The sequence below is a fragment of the Podarcis cretensis genome (assembly GCF_951804945.1).
Source record: "Podarcis cretensis genome assembly, chromosome: 9".
In the NCBI taxonomy this organism is placed as follows: domain Eukaryota; kingdom Metazoa; phylum Chordata; class Lepidosauria; order Squamata; family Lacertidae; genus Podarcis; species Podarcis cretensis.
Window position 1 is genome coordinate 25,404,321 of NC_137178.1, and position 16,498 is coordinate 25,420,818.

Consider the following 16,498-nt stretch of genomic DNA (forward strand, 5'->3'; position numbering starts at 1 on the left):
GAAGAAACACTTAGGTCTAACATGTTTGTTCATGTGAATGTATTGCCATTCATTACATGCTTTACAAGGAAATACGTTTTCCTTCCTAGACACCTCTTCTCATCTCTGATGGGAAACATCTGTCCCCTTATATGAATGCAGTAATGGTAATTAAACATCTAGAGATCTGCATCATAATTCTTTCTCAAAAGAGGCTTGCTCTGCCATTTGCCAGCTACTTGAAAATGTGTACTAAATATTCTTATATAACTTCTAGTCACAAAAGAATCATAACAACATTCATGCTGACAATTCTTATGCTTTTCATCCAAGTCAATCTGTTGATTTTCTTTTCAGTTCAGGAGGGGACCGTACAAAAACAACTGATTCATTCAACACGACATCGTAGACAGTTCATTCAGGGAGTGACAGATCCTTTATCAAAGTATGGCATTTGCAGTGCTAATAGTACATGGTTTAGTTGCAGTTTCCATTAAAGGCTACATTTTCCATGTCGTCCATAATGCACCACTAATGTCTTTGGGCAAGGAACAAACTTTCTTCTTAAAGCCATTGCATTGTAGCTTTTAGTGAGTCAATCCATAAATTTAGATTTGGATGTTCTTAGGACGATCAATGTAGAGAATAATTTTGTTGTTTTTAAAATGGTTTTGCAAATGTCTTCATTTTGGGGGGAGGGAAGCACAAAAACTTTGTGGGCTAAAAGCAAATGTGCATTAAATGGCAGTACTTCTGAGTGATATAACATATTTCAAGTGTTCAATGCTTCTCTTATATCAGGGGTGGGCATCATGTAGGCCTCCAGATGTTTTTGGGTATGAACTCCTGGCATCCCTAACTGGCCGTGCTGACTGGGGTTAATGGGTGCTGGAGTCCAGAAACAGATTGTCCAACTCTGACTTGTTTCATCTCAATAATTCTTACAAAGGATTGGAGCATGGAAGGCCAGCATGATTATCTCCGCCAAGGTCTGCACCAGGCATCATATTGCCTGAGCTGGGTAGAACACCCCAGTGCCCTCTTCTCCTCTGTCTTACAACCTTTGGCAAGCCCAACGCAATGTTCTGGGGTCCTTGCTCAGGGTGAGGCATTGTGTACAAGGTCACCCTGTGCCTGTTTAAAATACTGCTTAAATAGCATTTGCTGCCATTGCAGCAAAGAAACTGTGGCACAGGTGCTTTCCAAGGTGATCACAGCAACAATGGGCATGATCACGCCTTCCTGAGAGTGTTTGTGTCTCCGCTGCTTTGCTGACAGCCAATCAATTGGGCGTTAGCATCAGCAGGAGTGGGGAGAAGCAGTTGGTTGCCGCAATGGTCAGGTGACTGGCTAGTCACTTGCCACTGTTGTGGGTGGCCCAGCAGACAGTGGGGGAGAGGCACTCAAACTGCCACCCCTGCTGATCTGTGCTGAGCATGGCTCATGGTAAGGCTGGCTTCATACAGTAGTTGTGGGCTGAGACTAAGAGAATAGCCTCTGCCTAGAGAGTTTGTGGATAAAGTAAAATCTGAGCAAGGAACTTTCTGGTTCCTAGCTCAGGCTTGACCACTATGCTTTGCCTGCTCAAAAATGAATAGCAGTACAGTCTTGTATAATGAAAAAGATTTTGAAGCAATGTAAACTCAAGTAATGTAATGAAGCAATGTAAAATCAACTCTAGATAGCATCTAAGTTGGCAGCTAATTTTAACAATTTACAAGAAACAAAAAGTAGTCCTGCCCCCCCCCCAGTTGACTAGCAAACTAATTCTAGCATCACTTCTATTGATTAGACCTAGTTGATGGCAGAACAGTCTTGCTATATGCATTTTATATAATGATGTCAGTCAAGTTTTTTTGGTACAAAATACAAGATTTGGAAATTTTGTAAAGTCCGCCTACAAAATGAGGTGAGCATTATTGCCCTGTAAGCTCCTCTCTGGCTAAAAATTGAATATGAGACTGGTAGTAACACCTTTCTCCCTTACCTGCCTGCTACCCACCCACTTACATGACTGCATATTGTGTGTGTTGGCTAAAAATGGACAGTGCGCATTGACTACTAGGATTTGGTTTTTGAAGAGGCCTCTTATTCACCTGACATAATTATGGCGAGGAGGAGGAAGATAAAGATGAGGAGTATATACTTGAGTGGCAGAAGGGGTAAGTTGAACTCTTCCTCTGGAGCCATGAGGAGCCTCCTGTTGTTATTTCCCTGCCGCCTTCATTGGAAAATAGGATTCTGACTAACTCGGTAGCTAATCATAGCATGACACCAGGAGTATATAAGCCCCAACATTGGAACACAGCTCAAAAATGCAAATAGGGTTACACCAGTCTTCCCTTATATCTACAGAACTATGGGCACACAAGTGAGAATTCTGGTGATAACTGTACTTTTTTAATCATCGCTGTGACAGAGGAGCTGTCCAGCAGGATGGAGAAGCTAGAGTTGCAACCATTGTTGATATTCAGGAGTGCTCAACCAATCAGGAAGATAAGGTTAGAATGACCCAGGCAATAAGGATGTTGCCTAGCATACCTTCCATCCATTGAAGCTGTGAGTAGCACACAGGTTGTTTGCAAGCTACTGCATGTTGGGTTTAGATTGCCAAAGGATATGAGCTGCAATCAGGCTGGGTGGTGGGGCTTTCTACATGTGGCTCCAAGAGTCATTTATTGCCTTCACATCTTCCCCTCTTAATAATCATGAGTTAGATGCATCTCTGACTTAAGGTGCTTTGTTGGAAATAATTTCATACTGCACTTTGGGGTTATAATCTTCAAGTTAGGGTGCATGTAATAACCCCTCTTCTTCTAGACATTTTGAATTTTGGGGATTTGCCTATTAGAAGAAACTAATTCAAGGTATCTTCTTCTTTAAAGCATTCCTCTTTGTATAGCATGCTTTAAATAGCTACTGAACTAAAATATGAGTGATTTTTGTAAGACAGAAACCACCAACACAACTTTGACAAAGTGTGTATAGCATGTGCAGGCAAGGAAGGCAATGAAAGCCACAAGCCATTTAATCTGAAGGAGTCCCACTGATGCCATTTGGACTCCTCTTAAGTAAGTGGCTTCTGGAATGCATCCCAAATATGCTTTGCAAACATAAATCCTGCTCACTAGTTCATATGGAGATTTTCGACAAAAGAAACTATGAGGCATCACTGTTTTATGTTGATGGTGTTTCATTCTCTCTGGAATAATATCCGCTCATTGGAAAATCCTCAGTTATAAGCCATGCTGTAAAACTGATACTCATTCCATGATATCTGTAAATGAAATTACCAGACCAGAAGCTACTGCCAATATCCTCACTCCTTAAATGTTTTCATGCTAAGATAAGAGGACCTGTTTTTAACTGTTTAAAGTCCCAGGGCTCAGCTTTGTGCTATCATGTTGTTAGGAGGCCTTGCTAGGAAGCAAGTGCATGGAATTGGATAGCCAAGGAGAGACCTAAAGGAACTGAAACACAAGTGGTTTGAGCACAGTGGGGTAGCCTTAAAGACGCTGGCAGAAGACCAGAGAGCTGTTTGCGGTAATAGAGGAGAGACTCCTTACAAACTCTCATCCTCATTCCAACAGAGCAGTTGGTAGCTGTTAAGTATACACAGAATGTAAAAGGAGAACAAAAAGTGGCTGCACTGAGCTGCGGGAAGAATGAATAAAATGCATTAGGTCCCTAGCACAGAAGAATTAGAAACCTATATAAATAAAATACAGAGAGCTCCAAATGAGAGCAGGGTAACTTCTGTGCAACACCGCTGGAGTGGAAGTTAAGCGTGTGCTGTTAAGTTCTCCAACCAATCGTTGTGAGACCTATAGATCTATAAATATAATTGTCATTATAGGTGTCACTGTATACAAACTATTGGCTGGATTCTTACCCCTTTGCTTTTGTGGTTTTCAGGTGGGGGTAGGGATACTTGCTCTCTTTGAAGCGGCTGAACAGATTGTTTCTTTTCTTGAATGCCCAAATGTGATCTGTGAGAAATTGCTCTGTGAGATGTGCACTTAAAAGGAGGTGTGAACAATTACTAGGGGACCCTCCAAGCATCCTTTTAATTCAGCTTTCATTATGTTATTGGGGTGGACATACTGCTTCATTTCCAAACAGTGCGTGCCCCACAATGTCCTGCTGAAATCCTGTAACTTTATATACCACAAACACAATTTTTGGTCCCGCCTTGGTTGTGCTTCATAGCACAAGATTACCCCACCATATGGCAATAATGCTGTAACACTGGGCATGCGTGGCAGAACAACTAAGAAAGCTGAATGACATATGGACGGTCCAGTATAAATTCACCACTGATACACTATTATTGCATCAATGACATGTCACTGTCTGGAGAGGCTGAAACTCCTCCCCAACACTTTGCTTAAGAATGAGCAGCACATATTTCTGCTCATCAGCTCTTCTGTTCTTGACTACACTTTATACTCATCAACACACCAGTTTGAACTGTTGATTAGGCAGGAAAGCCTTCAGGTCTTCCCCTTTATTTCTTCTAATTTGCTCCCCTTCTTTAATCTATGTTTCAATACTGGGCTATGGAGTCAGCAGTGGAGGGACAAACAGAAGCCCCTCAAATTGAGGAAGACCGTGTTCCTCAGACAAAATCCCAGCCTGAACCAGAAGTCTTCTATACAATTTCTTGGCCAGGAGAGCCCAACGGCCACTTTGCATTGGGTAGGCAGAGCGTGGGGATATACCATTGCAAGAAAGATGTTCCAAGCTGCATTTCTGATAGCTCATCACATGGGTTAGCCAGCAGCTCCTGCTAAACTCGAATCAAGTCTTATTTCAGCTCGGCAAAAACATTTGGAGTGCCTAGAGGGCCAGTGAGAGTATAGGGAGAGTGTGTGTTCCACTGGCCAGAATTCTAGAGGGTCACATTTGGCCCCCAGGCATGATCTATTCTGTCTCCCTATCCATTATGAAAATCTATGGCTTCTTTCCATATCCTCAACTAAAGTATTTTTTATTCTCTAGTCACGCACTGCTTTGGACTAGAGCACTTTCTCTCGCCAATATTTAGGGCCCCATCCAGACTGTCGCTACTTTGCAGGAGGGATTCAGTTGCATACTGACAGTTTAGGTTCATGCAATTAAAGCATTCCTGTGGCAATGGACCAAATTAGAAAAACCTGGACTTTTTGCAGCAAGGAAAGTGTTGGGAAGTAACGTAACCACCATGCAAATCAATCAGGATAAATGCTCAATAAACAAGTCATCGGGAGACATCCAAGAACTCTGTCGCCAAAACCATTAACTTCTCTCAGATCCCATTCACAACTGCAATGAAGCCTAAGTACATGCCAGAATATTTGCAGAGATCCATCCTTTGTTACAGTTTCCCCATTGTCATTTTCCACACTGTCTACATTTATGGGCCCAGCTCTGTGAAGTCTTTTAATTTTTACTACTTGAATTCAACTTTGTCACTTTCCCCTCCCCCCACTTAAACACACCAGCTTCTACTGATTGTTTGGAGGACATGCGTCAATCATTGTTTCGTAGGATTTCATCTTCTGCAGAGTTATTATTTAAAATAGTTAACCAGGTTTATATGGTCCCAGTAAAAAGGTAAAGGGAGCCCTGACCATTAGGTCCAGTCGTGACTGACTCTGGGGTTGCGGCGCTCATCTCGCTTTATTGGCCAAGGAAGCTTCCGGGTCATGTGGCCATCATGACTAAGCCGCTTCTGGTAAACCAGAGCAGTGCACAGAAATGCCGTTTACCTTCCCGCTGGAGCGGTACCTATTTATCTACTTGCACTTTGACGTGCTTTTGAACTGCTAGGTGGGCAGGAGCTGGGGCCGAGCAACGGGAGCTCACCCCATCGTGGGGATTTGAACCACCGACCTTCTGATTGGCAAGTCCTAGGCTCTGTGGTTTAACCCACAGCGCCACCCACATCCCCATGGTCCCAGTAGCTGCCTTAAAATAAAGTTGGTTGTCTTACTATGCAGCTTTCCAAGCAAATGTGGAATGGTTTTCTGTAGTTGCAATTTATTGCCAGGAGCAGGAAAAGGATAAATTGAAAGCAAACCCTATCCTTTCAGAGACCACATTTAATCATGCAGTTCTTTGAGAATAAAACCACGTGCCTCTTTGCAGGAGAATGCCACCTATCTTTATACTCCCAGGAACAGTAAGGATCCACAGGTGTTCCTTTCGAGACTTACTGACTTAGATTAGTGCCCTTGTGAATCTGCATGTTAGTGGCAACACAACCAGCCAAGGGACTTTCCAAGTTTGACACTTGTGGATCAAGTGTCCATTAAGCCCTTTGATGAAACTGTTCTGACTGCTGTCCAGTCATTTATGGACCTAGCTGAAATGTTTCATCAGAGCTCCTCACATACCAAGCTTCCTTCATTTCCTCCTCCTAATCCCTCCTTAAATACATTTCCTTTCAAAGCCTTCCAATGTCAATCTCCTGGCCAAGAGCATCTGTGCTGATTTCATGTCGGCTAGAGCTTGTTTAGGAGACAAGCAAGAGATCTGTGATCTGTATTTACCAGTACTTTTTAGCACCATAGAAAAGCCGGGGGGGGACTACACAGCATTGGTCCGCTTGAAAGGTCAAAGACACATACAGTGGTACCTTGGTTTTTGAACGTAATCTGTGGAGCCAGTGTGGTGTAGTGGTTGAGAGCAGTAGTCTCCTAATCTGGGGAACCGGGTTTGGAACTCCGCTCCTCCACATGCAGCTGCTGGGTAACCTTGGGCCAGTTACACTTCCTTGAAGTCTCTCAGCCCCACTCACCTCACAGAGTGTTTGTTGTGGGGGAGGAAGGGAAAGGAGAATGTTAGCCGCTTTGAGACTCCTGAAAGGGAGTGAAAGGCGGGATATCAAATCCAAACTCTTCTTCTTCTTCTTCTTCTTCTGGAAGTCTGTTCGACTTCCAAAATGTTCGAAAACCAAGGCACAGCTTCCAACTGGCACAGGCACAGCTGCATTGAACGTTCGGCTTCTGAAAAACATTAGAAAACCAGAACACTTGCTTCCGGGTTTTCAATGTTCGGAAGCTGAAATGTTCAAGTATCAAGGCGTTCGAGAACCAAGGTTCCACTGTACACTGATGCAGCAACTGCAGACTTGAGAGCACAGAGTCTCCTCCTGTTCACTTCAGTGGAAAGTGCAGGTCTGAGCAAGTGTACTATTGGCACAGAAATGGAAACAAGAAGAACTACTGATGAAAGAAGAATGGGAGACGAAATTAATGGACTATGCAGAATTAGATAAGATGACAGGAAGGATTCGAAACCTGCGGGATCAGAGATTCTCAGAGGACTGGAGTAAATATGTGAATTATTTGAAAAGCAATTGTACTCAACAGATTACGCTAGTAAGATTACAAGAAGTTTTGTAAAGAGGACTATGTGAAACATTGCAGAGGAAAGTATGAAAAGAATTATTAGTGAAGGATTAATTTTATAGGATTAAAATTAATAGTGAAATTAATGAAATGCAGATTAAGTGATAAAGACTGAAAAATCTTCAGATGTGGTTGGTGGAAGTCCAAAACATTGTATAAGATAAGAAAATGATTTGTGGAAATTTTATGTAAAAATCAATAAAAATATATATTTATATATAAAAAGGAAAGTGCAGTACTGCCTCTTCTGCACAACAAAATGGCAGTAGGCAAACATTTTCCATCAGCCACCTACTTCCTTTTGAAACATCAGCCTCCCTGACATAGTTACGCTAGGACTGGAGAGCAGAAGGGGAGGCACTTGCTGGCCTCTGTATTGGCCAGAGGACCTAAGGTCACCAGGAGGTTGCATTCCATGTTTCTGAGAAATGGCATCAAGAGTGAGTCTAACCTGTGCCCACTCATGGACCAGAGAAGGAGCAGCAGCAGGGTAGCTGAATCTCCCCTCCTTGTCTCAAAGAATACTGAGCTATGACTAACCTGTTGTCCCTGGACAGTGGATGCAAGAGGAATAATAGAATTTCATTGTACTTCAAGATGTTCCTTTAATTCAAATACTTTCCCTGTGTTTGTGTGCGTTCTGAATACTATAAATTAAACCACAGCTCCACACATGATTTTCTATACAGTGGTCCTGGCAATACCCCATTCCTGTTTCAAGATAAGAGGTGAAGAAATAATATTTTTATTTTGGAGCAATGTATTTTTAAAACCTTCACCACTGGCTAAAACCATGCCTCTTCACCCTGGCTGCTGATTATTGTTCATTCCCTGAATTGTATTATATTTTAATTAAAGTTTTAAAGTTTTATTATGAATGTTGTTGCTTCAGTGTATAGGTTTGTACATTTGTTTCTCCTGTTTTGTTTAGTATTGTTTAAAATGTATTGTGGGATCCTCAGCACATATGCTATTGGTGTGCAACAGCACCCCCTAGTGGACAAATTCACACTTCCTTGGAAATATCCATTGAAAACTGCTTTTCAACCTGGGAAGGTAAAAAAAAAAATCTTACAAACTAAAAAAGTATGAAGCCTATTTATTTATTTGATAAAGTTTACATACCGCTAGAGTGTAAAACACACACCCACACCCTCAAAGCAATTTGCTAGACCATCCATGCATCCCTAGAGAAGCTACAGTGTGTCCCCTGAAGATTTTCAAATTATGTCCAATACTTTTATTATTTAAACTGGCTTTTAGCAGCTGCTATGGTATTTGTTGCCTTTGTTTTTTGAGTGGGGAAACATTTTTAAAAAATTGTTCTCACTTTTTAAACACCAGGTCACTGCATGAATGTCCAGAACCTCTGAAGAAGATACTGAGACAGTGTTGGTTTAATATGCTGTGTCAACAATGGTGAACAGTTAATCAACCAAGCTTTCTTTAATTGGGTAGCTGCTCTAGAAGTAAGATGTATCCCAAGCCCTGAAGTTGCATAAGACAAAACTGAAAAATGTGCACATTCCCGTGGGCCACTGGTACGGCCACTCAGCCAAGTTTTCCTTTGTGCTTCTGTTCAGATGGTTGTGTTGATCTCTCCCACGTTGATGTCTGCTGGCTACAGGGGCGTAGCAAGGGGGGTGCGGTAGGTGCAGTCCGCCCCAGGTGTCCCCACTGAGGGGGGTGACAAAATGCCAGGCGGCACTCACCGTGGGGCCTGCAGTGCGCCCGAGCCACACGTCTCTCCTGGGAGTGACGCAGTGGCTTGAGCAACCGCAAGCTCCACGCTGTACAAACGGTCTGCCTGTTGCCTCCCCCTCAGCGGTGGGGCGGCTGAGTGGGAGGAGACAGGCAGACACCTTGGAGGCCCTGCGGGCGGCTGGTCCCACCCCCGGGCGCCCGGTCCACTTGTTCCACCACTGGCTGGCCATGACCTCATTTGCACTGAAAGCCTTAAATCTGGCGGGGAAACTTTTTCAGTCTGAGTTCTGCATTCCTTTCTCAGGCCACACATCCATGACAGGTGGCAAAAGTAGGTGCAGAGGCAAAAGTGGACAGAGCAACATAAGTCAATTTTACCTTTGTCCAATAAGCTAGTTTATACATGTACACACTTTCCTCTAGCCTTCATCCTCTCAAGGAGGCATTGCCACAGTTCCAAAGACACATGCCAGCTAGGCATTCAGGATGTGAAGCAGCAGTGTGGCTTGGGGAGAGTTCTGAGGGCCAGGTAGACAAGCCTGAAGGGCCTGCAGTGGTGGTGTAGTAAGCCAGTGTGGTGTAGTGGTTAAGAGTGGTAGACTCGTAATCTGGTGAACCGGGTTCGCTTCCCCGCTCCTCCACATGCAGCTGCTGGGTGACCTCGGGCTAGTCGCACTTCTTTGAAGTCTCTCAGCCCCACTCACCTCACAGAGTGTTTGTTGTGGGGGAGGAAGGGAAAGGAGAATATTAGCCGCTTCGAGACTCCTTCGGGTAGTGATAAAGCAGGATATCAAATCCAAACTCTTCTTCTTCTTCTGCAGTCCCCCTTCCCTGCCTTATATATTTCCAATGTTCCACAGGTCGAGGCCAAGATTTATACAAAGTCTGAAAGTTGTTACTGGTCTCATTTGTTGCTATGCTCCATTCGTGGTTTTGCATTTGTGCATATAAGCCAGCAGCTGGCAACAAAAACTTTCACTAAACCTCATGTCAAGAATTAAGTTTGTTTGGAGAAGTTGCCTAAAATTTATGGAAAAACAATACTAACCCTGATTTTTTAAAAAGAGAACTAAGATAGAAAAGGTAGGATACAGCTGCACCCATTTCATTTCTCATTGTACAGCAAAAAGGGAACAACACCATTGAAGCATTATGTGGATCAAATAATTGCCTGAGTATTATTCTCTCTGGATATTTTTTTAAAGGAAAGGAAATATTGTGCAGCTGGGGAAAAAGTTTACTGGTATTGATTAGAAACATTTTAGTCAAGTGCTTACATAAAATCATCACGGATTTAGCATTGCTTGAAACAGGATACAGACAATGTATGGCTTGATAAGTGTGTTCATATGTTGCTGGCTGAACAATGCCTTTAATTGTATATAGGCTGAATAGCCAGATCCTGCTAATGTGGCCACATTCATTATCAATGAAGGAAAAAATGGATCTAGGTTCATATGGAATTTACTTGGGAGTCTGGTGTTCCTTCTGCCAGCACATCTGGATTTCCTAGATGGTTTTAATCACAGGGTGAATGCTACATATGGAAGATAATTTATGAGGCTTTCAAAATAAATGCAAAAAAAAAAGCAGCAAACCACAGAAATACATTCAGCTACCGCTTTCTTATAAAAGAGGAAGAATGGGAGGGGGAAGTTCAGTACGCCAGCTTCCAGAGTCGTGCGGTTTTGTCCCTGATTTGAGGATTTTGTTTGGGGGACTGGAAGGTCATGGATCCTCCGGATTTGTGCCTTGATTTTCTGTCCCTGACACGCCTTCAGTCTGCCCCCTCCTTGGCCCTACTGAGCTCCGTCTGCATGGCAAGGAAGCAGGCACCCGATGTCTTAGTTCTGTCTTCCAGGTCAGGCTGCTTTCTGCGGCTGGATTGCACCACTCCACACCTCTGGTGGGGAAGTGCAGTTTGGAATGCGCCTCCTGTCTCTATCTCTATCCATCTAAAAGCCGTCTGCGAGCCGCAAAGTGAACTCAGCAGTTGTGGAGGAGCTTTAGTGAAGACTTTCGACTGCTAGCTTCCCATTTGCACACATCCACAAGAGGAACAGCAGTGCAATATATTCCAAAATACGGTCCGCCCGCCCACCTGCCCCCTGAAGCGGCGCCCTCCATTCCCCCAGCAAAACACCGCCCCTAATCCCGCTTCATTCCGTTACCTGCACGCATACAGGTGCAGCCCTCCCTCCCCCTTTCAAACAGCGGGCCTTTCCATCAGGCATGCGCGGAGTGCCCTGCGCTGACGGCGAAGAGAACCGCCAAGAAGTTCCAGCGCGAATCTTCCCCGTGGGCGGAGGGAAGCGTTCGCGCTGGCCGCCGCCTCTAGGGGTCGCTGTGGGCTGGGGCTGCTGCTGCTGCTGCTGCGAAGGAGCGGCGCCGGCGGAGACGTCGCGCGTCGGTTTCCGAGGAACGACGTCGCGAGTCCTCGGCGCGTTCCTCTCAGAGTCGGTTCCGTTGGAGGCCTTGCTTCTCCTCCGGGCCACGCCGCCGCCTTCCGGAGTAGCCGAGGAAGGGGAGGAGCCGCGCCATGTCGGTGCCCCCGACAGGCTTCCCCCCGCCGCCCCTCGGCTCCGCCGGCGCCTCCTTCCCGGGAGGGCCCAGCCTGGGGCCCGCCAGCCTCAGAGCCTCGGGCGGTGTGGGGCTGTGTCAGAACGGTAAGGGAGCAGCGGGGCCAGCCGGGCCCAGGACGGCGGAGAGGGGCTGAGGCTGAAGGGAGCGCGGGGCCTGGGGGGGGGGTAGGAGGGGGGGCGGCCCACAGTGCAGGGGGCGAAGGTGGGAAGTGGGGGGGGGGCAGCCGGGAGGGGCAAAGGCAGCTCCTGATGGGAAGGGGAGGCGTGCCAGGCTGGCGGGAAGGGGTGATGCAAGGAGCCCCCTGGGGAGGTCCTGGGTTGGAGCAAGCGGGAGGTGAGGGGCAGGTTGTGGGGCAGAAAGAGGGAGGGAGGCTGACTTCGAGCGTGGAAATGTTAAAGGCTTTCAGGGTATCATAATTTCCATGGGGGTTTCTTTGGTGGTGGGATTTGCGCCCTGCTTTTGGGATTCTCCGCTCCCCACCCCCACCCCCCGTCCCTATGCACCCCAAAGTTAGGTTCTGCACCCTGTATTCAGCAGTGGCAGGGCGGTTGCTTTTGAAAATGGAACTGGCAAGAGCACGAAGGCACGTCAGAAAACGGCATTGGAAGGCTTTGCTGGCTCAAGGCATGCATTCATACATACACGTTTATTTCATGGGATCTACATGCTGCTTGAGGGGACGCAGGTGGCGCTGTGGGTTAAAGCCTCAGCGCCTAGGACTTGCCGATCGAAAGGTCGGCGGTTCGAATCCCTGCGGCGGGGTGCGCTCCCGCTGCTCGGTCCCAGCGCCTGCCAACCTAGCAGTTCGAAAGCACCTCCGGGTGCAAGTAGATAAATAGGGACCGCTTACCAGCGGGAAGGTAAACGGCGTTTCCGTGTGCGGCTCTGGCTCGCCAGAGCAGCGATGTCACGCTGGCCACGTGACCCGGAAGTGTCTCCGGACAGCGCTGGCCCCTGGCCTCTTAAGTGAGATGGGCGCACAACCCCAGAGTCTGTCAAGACTGGCCCGTACGGGCAGGGGTACCTTTACCTTTACCTTACACGCTGCTTGATTGTAACAAAACCTCAGAAGGGCCTTTGGGGCTGTAGAAAGGAAGACTGCCAAAATTTACAATATGTACAATACAGAGAGGTTCCATTTAATTGTTGTTGCTAATAGCCATTGGTGGTGCTACCCTTTGACATTTTCTAATCTCCCTTTAAAGTCATCTAAGTCGATGATCACTGACACACCTTTTGAAGTTAATTATGCTTGGGATAAAGATGTACAGTGGTACCTCGGGTTACATACGCTTCAGGTTACAGACGCTTTAGGTTACAGACTCCACTAACCCAGAAATAGTACCTCGAGTTAAGAACTTTGTTTCAGGAACTTTGGTTTTTTAAAAAGTGCTCCAATCCCTCAGTAATTTTCGTGAGACTTTCTTGCACCTTTTCCAGGTTTTTGGTGGCCTTCTTGACACAGTGCAGTCCGTGTTCCATATTGCATCTACACCATAAATTTATGGAAAGACATATATCTCTTATTTTTAATTTGTTTGCAAAACAAATCTCTGACATCAACTTTTTTGTGCTGTTCTGTTCTAAATGGACACATTCATTTTCTTTATTGTGTAGATCAGTATTAGAGATTTTGCCCCAATGTGTGATTGGCTTTACGTTTGTTTGCATTAGATCCCCCCCCCCCCCATTTTGTACATTCACCTAATTTGGAGATTTTGTTTTTGAGCGATCTGCTTGTTTTTAGCTTGAAGGTAACTTTTTCTTACTCTGGGATCTTGAATAAAGTGCTATAGTTGTCCTACTGTGGTTTTTAAAGCTATTTCCCAATAAAGTGTGTTTTGAGCTAATGTAAACAAATGTTCTTATCGTCAAACATTCTTACGTCATACAACACAGTCACTGTCTCATAGTCAACCAGAGTTAAATAGATCCTTGGAGGATACATAGTATAGTTCTGAACAATAGGTGGTGAAGGAAACAGAGAGGGATGGCTGCTGCTTTCTACAGTTTGCATGCTTTGTAGAAGCAGCTGGATGGCTTTTGTTGGAAACAGGTTGCTGAACTAGTTGAGTCTTTGCTCTGATTCTGCAGAGCAGTTACGTTACACAGAACATACCACAAATAGTCTGCTTTGCTCCTTTTGGTTGGGAGGCTTTTGTTTCATGAAAGATTCTTGGGTTAGATTGTAACTTTTGAACAAGTATGCATTATCAAAATTGCATATGTCTTGGTATGTGTAGAATAAAGTTATTTGCTACAACAATGACAACAAAAACCATTTAGAGGGCTTAGTAAGATAGCTACAGATTTATATAGCAATCGAGTCCCCAGCCCCATTTTGGGCTGGGAAGATGGTGTGAATCTAGTGTCACTCCGCATGAGGGGAATTTCCTATTCTGTCCACTGAACACCCAGCCAGGGTGAGCAGCATAGCTGTGGATGATGTGGTTGACCCACTGCTCTATTAAGCCTCACTGCTGCCTGGCCAAGGTTTGGATTTCAGTGTAAATTTGTCAATGTTGCCAAAGATTTGTGGAGTTTTCTCAAAGCTTTAAAGAAAGTATTTATGGCAAAAATACAAGTTTCTAAATACAGTTAAAATAACTTAAGTGCTGCTGACAGTAATGTAAGCTTGTTTGAATAAACAAACTTATCTAGAGCAGTTTACTCACCAGATATGGTGGTTGAATAAATCTGCATGAACAAAAGAAAGTCTTTAGCTAACATTTAAAAGAGTAAGCCAAACCACGTATTTCATATGGTTTATTTCAGTTCAAGGATTTTTGTCAGGATCCTGAAGATTCCATTATTTTATAGCCCTCATTGTTGCAAGCAGGTAATGGCAAAGACTTCTCATGTGGTTTTCATTTTTTAATTATTTTGGCTACCCTTGGAAGACAAGACATTGTTAAATGTATGATAGTTTTTAGATACATGGTCTCAAAAGTATGGTTTTAGAAAGGCTTGTTGGCTTCTTGATGGACATGATTCTTGCTTGGTGGCAAATCATAGGGCATCACGTTACTGTTGTTAGCAGTTTTATTCTGTGGGGCCTTTGCTAGAGGTGTGGGAATGCTGTGCCTCTTAAAAATGAACTTTGGAGAGTAGGATTATGCAGTAGCTAGAGCTGAGGTTTTTAGATGTCATAAACCTACGCTAAATTCACTGTTCCTCCATTAAGGCAGAAATAAGGTGACTTGCCCAACATACATCTCAGAGGTCTCAGCGTAAGCAACTGACTGACCAGTATACATGTTCTTTGGGTAAATTGTGGGTTACATGTGACCAATAAACACATACCTGTCACTAAACTTAACTATTATTATTGTTGAAGAGTAGTGAGCAAGTTGTGAGTTCTTTATAGTTTCATGCTGTAGCAGATGGTTGAAGGTCCTATAGCTTACGTGTATACCTGCCCAACACAATTGTTCTATGGTAGAGTCTTCCATACCACTCTGGGGGGCGGGGGGGGGGGTAGGGACAGTACAAGTTATATACCTGCCCTCTTCCATTACAACTTTTCAGCTCTTATTGGCCTGTAGATGAGCCAAGCATGCATGTGCACTAGCTATAACTGGTTGTAATGAAGGGAATCAGGTTTGCTTGGTGCAGAATCATATTGCAGCTGTTGCAAATAGGGCTGAGCCAAATGCGGAATGAATGTGTATCTTGGAGGGGGGTGTTAGTAATGGGAGAGGAAGTGACTTGTTTACTTTAGTGATAAGGCAATGCTCCCTGTTTTGCTGCATTGTGACAATAAACTTACTACAGTGCAGCAAAATGGTAAGCGTTGGCTCAGGTGTGCAGTTTGGTTGTGCTTCAGAATTCATATTCTATCAGACAACTTATTGAGAGAAATATTGCACAAGCAGATTGTGGGCCCTTTTGGATGTAAAACTAAACACTAGTGTAGCATTACACGAGGTTTCTGCAAACCTCAACCTCATGTGCACCCACCATTTGCCAGGGGAGGAGATTGGAAACATCTGCTTCCACTTTTTAACTTGGGTTTCCTCTTATGTCCAGATTTTGGGATCTCAAGTTAAAAGACAGGATCAAATTGTAGCTTATGATCCTGGGGTGTGGACTAACCACAGTTAAGAATAACCAGAGTCCCTCAAGTTCAGACATAATTGGGAACTCTCATTAAAAGTGGAAGCAGATGCTTCCAGTTTCCTTCTCCTTGGTCTACAACAGAGGATCTGATTCAAGTTGACTGTCCTAGGTTGCTAACTGACATTAAGCCAGAGTTGTCTGATTTGGAAGTGCTAGCTTTAATACAAGCCAAAATTTCTGTGCCAAAGCTGGTGCATTAGGCTAGAATCGAGTGGGAGGTGTGACAAAGCCATATACAGTGGTACCTCAGAACTCAAATGTAATCTCTTCTGAAAGACCGTTCGACTTCTGAGGCGCGGCTTCTGATTGGCCGACAGCTAGGTTTTTGCACAGTGGAAGCCACGTCGGATGTTCGTGTTCTGAGGAACATTCGAAAACCAGAGCACTTCTGAGTTTTCGGCTTTCAGGAGCCGAAACGTTTGACAACAGAGCCATTTGAGTTCTGAGGTACCACTGTATTTCCATGGTGCCCACCTACAGCTAAATAAACCATGATTTATGAAACTGTGGGCAAATATCCAAGTGTGGCCATTGCAGATGAACAGGTGCAAAAGATTGAAGAGGATGGTAGTATGTGTTGGGCTTATAATATTCCTCAAAAGTAAACTGTGATGAAAAATGAAGAATTTGGTGGAATTCAAATACTTTATTACTGATCGGAGTACTTAAGCTTGTTTCTCTGGACTCCAGGATAAAGTCCTGTTCTTAAAACAGTATGC

The 16,498-nt window shown here is 44.6% G+C and overlaps 1 protein-coding gene across 2 annotated transcripts in view; it reads left to right on the plus strand.

Moving 5' to 3' along the window:
* Positions 1-11,460: 11,460 nt before the first annotated feature.
* Positions 11,461-16,498, plus strand: part of SEC24B (SEC24 homolog B, COPII coat complex component) — a 37,133-nt gene continuing 32,095 nt past the window's right edge. The window contains exon 1 of one of the 2 annotated variants that reach the window (XM_079990197.1): positions 11,461-11,743. In XM_079990197.1, coding sequence (XP_079846323.1) covers positions 11,617-11,743 — 127 coding nt within the window. In that variant the 5' untranslated portion in view covers positions 11,461-11,616. The remainder of the gene's footprint in view (positions 11,744-16,498) is intronic. The other variant, XM_079990198.1, reaches the window with a different exon arrangement.